The sequence below is a fragment of the Scomber japonicus genome, chromosome 24 (genome assembly GCF_027409825.1).
Source record: "Scomber japonicus isolate fScoJap1 chromosome 24, fScoJap1.pri, whole genome shotgun sequence".
NCBI classification, from domain to species: domain Eukaryota; kingdom Metazoa; phylum Chordata; class Actinopteri; order Scombriformes; family Scombridae; genus Scomber; species Scomber japonicus.
This window is the reverse complement of record NC_070601.1, coordinates 3,919,057-3,927,116: the sequence shown is the minus strand read 5'-3', so window position 1 is coordinate 3,927,116 and position 8,060 is coordinate 3,919,057. Positions and strand designations below refer to the sequence as shown.

Genomic DNA, 8,060 nt, shown 5'->3' with positions numbered 1-8,060 from the left:
GTTAAGATTAAAAGTTGAACTGCAGAAGTATCATATTTGTAAAGTCATGAGAACAAAGACAATGAATGTATTAATATTTATCGCTGTTCTCGCTTCATGCATTATAGCTAAATACGCTATTAGACACCAGGAAGTTTGATTTTTGGGGAAATTTAGTTCAATAAAAGAAAAAAAAGATGCATAGGATACAGCATGATCTATGGAGGACTGAAAGTGCCAAAATGAAATAAATAAATACACCATTAAATAATTAATTAAATGTGTCATTAATTAATTAAATGTGTCATTAAATAAATAAATGTTTTATTAAATATGTCATTAATTCATTAAATACCAACTCATTTGGTGTAAAAAAAAAAAAATTTAATTATTTCACTATTTAATTAATTATTTCATGGTCCTGTGTTGCAGGGCATCATGAATTTATTTTATCTGTCAACCTCACCCATCAAAGTCAGTGGGCGGATTCCTAATACCTGATTGGTTACCCTGCACATCAAGTCAAGGCATATCGATTCCAGATAATGGATTGATGCAGAGCTAGAGAACACACTCCTAAACACTGGGTGGTGCTATTCACATCTACGTTGGTTTTAGATACTCTGTCAAACAAAACTTTTTCTTCAACACTAAAAGTCCAGAGCGTGCGAGGTGCAGGACAAGATGGCTTTAAAGGGGCTAAATGCGATTTCAATTTCACTGCTAGACGTCGCAGCTCTGGACTGCGTGCAACCAAAACAAAACTAGCTAAGGGGTACACCCCCCCCCCCCCTTTCCGCTCGCCTCCCCCTCTACCTGCCTGTTTTCAGTGAAGCACTTTCCATCCGTGATGAAACAGCTGACTCAGGACACTACGGACCGTTGTGACGTCAAGTAACGAAGTAAGTAATATAAGCGAGAGTAACGTATTAGTAACGTATTTCTAAAGTAGTGTAACAGTTATTAGCTTTCCGATGCTAACGTTAGCTAACTGCTAGTAGTTGAAAATTAACAAGCTGAAAATAGTAGCCAAGCTAACAACTTCACATTGATCATTTCTGTTGGGTTTTATGAGCACTGCTGGCAAACAGACATTTGGGTTTTTGACCAAGACGTGTGTTGCTAGTGTAATGTAGCCAGAGTCTGGTTCATCAACTGTCTCTAAGGTAGCTAATGCTAAGTTTGTTCCTTATAAAATTATAACGTTATATTATAATTGTTGCTGCTCTCTTCATAACAGATAGTTTGATTTTGGTTTTAAGGGCAGCAGCAGCAGCATCATGTCTGCTGAGGCAGCGGCAGAGTGTCTGCCTCCTCAGAGGAGCCAGTGTGAGCTGCTCAGATGAGAAGAAACAGGTTTGTATCATCATAGTGTGAAACGCCAGTTTTTCCAGTGTGTCTACATCATGATTTACTTTTCAGTGTACGTGTTGTTTATCTTTTACAGAGCCTGCTTCAAGACTTGACCCTGGAAGGAGCCTTTTGGACCTGAGGCCAGGGCTGGTTTCTGATGCTCTGATGATGCAGCAGGGCCATCATGATGCTCAACTGCCATGCCATACCTACCTCTGACATCTGCAGCAACATGCACCCCACATTTACAGGAACATGCATCATTTAGAGATCAAAGGCAACTCAGTCCTGTTCAGTAGACTCCTAACATGTTTAATTAATCATTTATAATAATTTATGTTCAGAAGTTATTGTTTAGCCTATTGTTCATTAATGAGTAAACAAATATTCTTCAAAAAATGATGTGTGGATCTGCTTCATTCGCTAATAACCGAATTGTGAAACACCATAAGTTTTCTGCTTTGTGGTAAACAGTACATCAATTTACATTTCACTTGTGTATGGTCAGTGATTGAATTACACTCTATAAGCAGTAGTGGACTAAGCCAGTGTTATCTACAGTGTTACAAAGGATAATGTTGAAATGGATGAAGCATGAATACAATCTCAAATAATGTCCAGTTTATTGGTGAGCAGTATTGCACAGTCAATTCCAGAAAACAATCATAAATACTATTATTTTTTTAAAGAGGTATACATCACCTTCCTCTTCTTGCTGTAACCATCTGGACAAAAAAAGGTCAATTGTATCTGTATCTGTACAATCTACACTGAAGTTAAAATGAAAACTAAACTCCACTGTCGTACACGTTGATGTGTTAGTTATGTTTTAACATCTCAAATGTGGTTTACTGCCCCTTCAGTTCATAACAAACTGAAGACAATAGATCAAAAGCTCAAATTCAGAAATAATGACAATAATGACACCATTTAAGGTTTATGATCAGTAGTGACAAAGCAGCAGCATGCAAAGTGTAATTCAGTATGGTTTGTCTGCTTTTGTGGCGCCTGCTGTACTCAAAGCCACTGATGAGGACCTGATGAGGACAGGACGGAGAGTCTGAAGAGTAGCTCCTGGTGTTATTCCTTCCATCACACAGCATCTGCCAGTCTGCCATGGTGGAGTAACTGCAGTATTGGGCATTATGACCTGAGGAATGCAAGACAAAAAATGTAACCTGTGTATAAAATATTTCAGAGCTTTAATCTAAACAAACCCAACATGATCAACAATTCACACATTTAAACATTTCAGAATTGCTAAACTGTCAATTACAATAAACTTCTTCAGTTATAGAAAACACAAGTAGTTGTCAGACCAAAATGTCTATCATCTTTATCAGAGTAACAGTCACAGTATTTCATCACCAGTCCAATAGCCTGTTTATTATTTTTAGGACAAAAATATCTTACTTTATATTTAGTCAAAAGTTTCTGAAATAGCAAGGACTGGTCCAGTGAAGCATGGTTAGCATCATCATCATCATCATATATGTACTGCCCTGATAGTATTACAACTAACATTACACAAGCAGGCCATACATATTTTCATACTCACTCCGCCATGTCGCTTTCGCTAAGTCCGCAGCCGGTCCTCAGTGGTTTGAAAGGGGGAGTGGCATTACGGTCCGGTTATATAGGGGGAGTGGGTTAACGGTTAACTTCGGTGGTTTCAAGTTAGCTATAGCGAGGGTATGTTCACTTCCAGTTTTCAAAATAAAAGCACCAATTCTATCGTTATGGTTTTCTTAATAATAAAAGGCAACGGGTGTTTTATTTCATGAAAATGACCGGAAGTGCATTACTCGCTACGGCTACCTCCGAATTTGCAGGAACAAAACTTTAAACAGGTGTTATTTGGACAAATTAGCGCCACATTGTGGATCTAAAGGGATACTTTCTCACCTAAAAAGGTTAGAAATGTCGATAAAGTAGTATATTTGCAGAGTTAGACCTAAAATGAAATCCGCTTCAACCTGCTGATATCAGCTCGGGCAGGGACGAAGGCATGCTACTTCAGACCAAAGCAATGGATCAGGCTAGATCAGCGTTAGCCCCGCCCACTGACTTTGATTAGTGAGTTTGACAGATAAAATAAATTCATGATGCCCTGCAACACAGGACCATGAAATAATTAATTAAATAGTGAAATAATTAAATATATTTTTTTACACCAAATGAATTGGTATTTAATGAATTAATGACACATTTAATAAAAAAAATATTTATTTAATGACACATTTAATTAATTAATGACACATTTAATTAATTATTTAATGGTGTATTTATTTATTTCATTTTGGCACTTTCAGTCCTCCATAATGATCACGATACAACATGCACAAAGTAAAGAAGTGCTTTTACTTTGGTATAGAAGCACAAAAAATGTTTTAATGGTGGCTTTAAATAATCACAGTAGTCAATCATTTTAACAGTAATGATGCCTTTCTGAGACTTTGTAAAGCTGTTAAAGTTCACATTTCATTGTCTATGCTGTGAGAAGTTTAACAGAAGTAATCTGATTCTGTCTGATAATCATCAAACTAAAGTTCACTGACATGATACACGTTGTTTGTTTAATCTGTTTGAGAAACACTGCTGTGATGAGGAAATAAAGTGTGTGAAAGTAACTTGCAGAGAGACGGAAGCCTGTAATGTATGAAACTAAAATGTGACCGCAGCTCATCTGGTGAAGCGCTTCCTGTCCTGGCTGTAACTGCAGATTATATACGACCCTGCTTTAACCTTCACACTCACTTCCTTCTTTACTCTCGGCAGAGGATGTCAACAGCATACTTTACTACTTTTTCACTCTCTGAAACCATTAATAAATCTCTGTATACTCGAAATATTTTAAAATATCAGCACAATCACATTTATGTGTCTTACTTCTATTGAAGACTAAATAAGACAAAAATGTGGCTGTTTTACCTTCTGTTTTGGACCGCAGTGAGAGCCAACGGTAAGTTTTGGATCATTTAAACTGTTTTTTAAACTGATATGTTGAGAAAAATTATAATATGTTATATATTTTTATAATGTCACATATTTTATGTGAATGCTTTGTGCTTTTGGGTTTTTTAGGTTTCACTTTGAATTTTGTAACCACACCATCACGTAGGATGAGTGTAGTTTCCATGACAACATGACCATATTGAGAGGTGTCAATGACAACAGGAAATGTTCATTTGAAGTCTTTATCTGTGAATATTTGGCTGTGAACAGTTTTATAAACTCAGTTTAAGGAATAGTGATGTGATGAGAAGTTTTAAAGGAATATTTGTCCCTAAAATTAGACTAAAGTCAGCGTTGGAAATAACTTGAGGCGCTTGGTCACTTTATGTTCATTATTTTTGCATTAATAAATTGTATATTTAAACTGCGGCTGTCATTCATTAAAATATCTAGTCAAGATTAATCACATGATTGTAATGAGTTACATTAATTTCACATTTAACTTTTTTTTTCTGTGCCTTAAATGCTGTCACATTTTTTCAATTTTTCAGTATTTAATACTCTTAACAACATGGGAGATGACACACATGCAAATGTATATTATTATTACTGGAACAATTAAAAACAATGAAATAATGTATACTCCAAAAATCTGTCAGTTATGATATCAGTTAGGATCTACTTTAATAAAATGTCACAACACACAGTAATGTCGTGGTAAGAATAGGTGAAAAAGACGGGTTCACATTTCTAATCTGTCTAAACGTCCTGCAACCCTGATTCCTCATATGGGGACATTACATTTTTGGTTTGCTGGACCTTATACTTCATTCTGTTTAAGTTTGACCTGTTGTCCTTGTTCATACAGGCTTTTTGTGCCACCTAGTGGTAGCAAAAGCACAGTACATTAATCAGTGTAGAAATGGGAGGCATCTTGGCCAAATCAATCAAAAGCAGATTTTATGGTTGAAACTTGTTTATTTATTCTTAATAATGTTTATAGTTTGATATGCTGTAAAAATGTGAGTACAACTAGCAACAGTAACAAGTTGTGACAAGACTAATCAGGAAGTACTGATTTGAGGACATTGGGACTTTATGTAAGAAAACATTACTGGGTAAGATTTTCTTAATAAACCAACGGTTTTCCAATTATTGTTAAATATGCACAGTATGACATGGGATGTGATCTTCAAGGGCATTTTTAATTTAATCGCGAAGAAATTTGTATTCACTTGTTTTTATGTTATTTTGCAAAAGAACCACTCTACAGGAAAATAGGTGACAAAGCTGTTCTCACACCAGACTCTGTGGAGAATCCCATCACCAGCATTAGGTGGAAACATGGACCTGATATTGCCATGGAGTGGAATGGAGATGAGACTATATCCTACCGACAATTCAAAGGTACAAATTTAATCTAAATCAAGGTGTTTGCTTAACAGAAATCAAGGATTTTGCACATTCATTTGAAGTTTCTGATACATTTAAATCAGGTTTTAATTGTGCTCTCTGCATGGATTGATTTTTTTTTTTAAAGGAGTATAATCCGTTACATTTGACAAATACAATTAATGCTAACTCTGAATGTTCACCTTAATTAAAATATTAAGGCTCTTTAAAGGTATACTCTAAAATAACATCACTTTCATGTGTTTTGATCAAAAAGCCCTTAAATTATACAGATAGTCCCCAAATATCAGAATATGTTGCAATCCAAAGATGTATTCAATCCAATTAAAAACATTAATTACATAATTATCAATGGGTAATTTATGGAAATGGGGTTAAACTTTAGTTTTCAGTGGGAAATGAAAGCAAGGCTTTTGTATGTAAATCAGCTGTTCTACAAACATTTTTAGTATTTTAAAGTACATATTTCTCAAGATGTCCACTCTTCAATGACCAACACTGGAAATAAGTGTCTATAGCTGACAACATACTGTAAGGCAACTTCAAACCCTAATTTAGAAGATAAACTTGTTTATTTTTACAGATCGTGGTTCACTGAACATTTTAACTGGAGTGATGACGATCACAGGACTGACTCGAAACGACAGTGGTATCTACACAGCAGAGATCAGCGGCAGAGAAACCAGCAAGACTGAACTCCATGTTATCTGTAAGTGGAGGAAATGTGTTTGAAGTTTGGTTTAATTTATTAAAACTTAAATTCAAAGGAAGTGTCTTTTTGTTTCATTTTCTATCAGCTCCTGTCCCTAAACCCACCCTCTCTGTATCATGTGAGCGTCAGATGACCTACTGTGTCTTCACCTGTAGTGGCAGCATCACAGAACCTGCACCAGTCACCTACTGGTGGACAGCAGGTGAAAAGAAGTGGAATTCAACCAGCCAGCACAAAATAACAAAGGTATACACATGATAATGATGTTTGTGAGTCTCATCACTAACAGATAAATCCTGTTGCAACAATAAACCAGAATCTAGTCTTTAAATTGATTCACATATTCAGGCATCAGTTTAATTTTTCAGTTATTATGATTTTTTCAGAGTTTCTATTGTTTGAGTTACTCTCTCTGCATTGGGGTAGTGCTGGCCTAAAAGTTAGAGAAGTGAGTTTGTGACTGCCGGTTCACTGGTTTACTCCCCCGAACCAGCAGGATATATCTTGGTGGGGAGAAGTGAAGAAGCAGCACTTGTTCTTTCCTCATTACCACAACTGAGGTGCTCTTGAGCAAGGCTCTTAACACTTGTATACTATCATTTATTCCAGATAATTCAATTTTGCTGACATGCTAAATAGTGGATTACATATATGTTAAAAAGCTGATGATTGACTAAGTAGCCACAGTGTTGTTAATCTGGACATACTGTAAAATAACAAAGGCTCCATAAAAATGAACTTTCAACTTAATATTGTTTTTCTCCTTTCTAGGAGGAAAAGGAGCAGTGGTTCAGCTGCATAGTTGAAAACCCAGTCAGCTCCAACATCAGTGAAGAAGTCTTCAACCCCTTCATAAGTGAGTTATCACACCAACACCCTAACCCTAACCAAACCAACACATTTAATGTATTAATGCATCTTAACATGACGATGTGCTCAATGTCCTCATAGGAGTTACAAAACATGTTCTAACAGACATGAAGGGCCCCATCTTGCGGTCGGCGCACAGCGGATGGCGCACGTGTCTTTGTTAGTTTCTCTCGGCGCAGTTGTCATTTTCTCGCCCTGCGCCCACGTAGTGTAAAAAGCAAATGCACTTGCACCAGTCTGTGCGCCTATGGGCATGTTGGTCTCAAAATGAGGTGTGGTGTGGCGCATTGGTGCGATTGTGCTACTGACCAAAAAAAAAACATGTCTAAAGTCACTGGCACATATGAATTTTTCCGCCGTTAAAATAGCAAAAGTGGATTTGAATCCGCCTCACATTTAATTCATATAAAGGAAGAATATGGAGATATAACCAACCAGTCTGATGAGTGTAGAGGTGTGCAGCAGCCTGGTGTCATCAGCTGATTTAATAAACAGTGAGTGGCTGTGCGTAATGGCACTGCGCTCTGTGCAGCATCAGAGGCTACAGACTTTCATAGGTTGTTAGGACTGTCTGTAGTGGCACACTCCATTTTTTACAATGAATTAAATCTGATAAATATTATGACTAACTAATATGACATGCATTTTTAATATGTTGATGTACATCATAATACGAATTCACATTGTGGTCCTTTTATTTGTAATGTTTTGCATGTTTGTGTGCTGCTGCGTGTCCGTGTGGTAACAAGCACAGTGTCTGCGCCTATATACCCCCCTA

At 36.6% G+C, this 8,060-nt stretch overlaps 1 protein-coding gene across 1 annotated transcript in view; it reads left to right on the top strand.

The window, feature by feature from the left end:
* Nucleotides 1-2,379: 2,379 nt before the first annotated feature.
* Nucleotides 2,380-8,060, top strand: part of LOC128354448 (CD48 antigen-like) — a 56,097-nt gene continuing 50,416 nt past the window's right edge. The window contains exons 1-2 of the mRNA XM_053314691.1: nucleotides 2,380-2,384; nucleotides 4,247-4,294. Of these exons, the coding sequence (XP_053170666.1) occupies nucleotides 4,249-4,294 (46 nt within the window). The 5' untranslated portion in view covers nucleotides 2,380-2,384; nucleotides 4,247-4,248. The remainder of the gene's footprint in view (nucleotides 2,385-4,246; nucleotides 4,295-8,060) is intronic.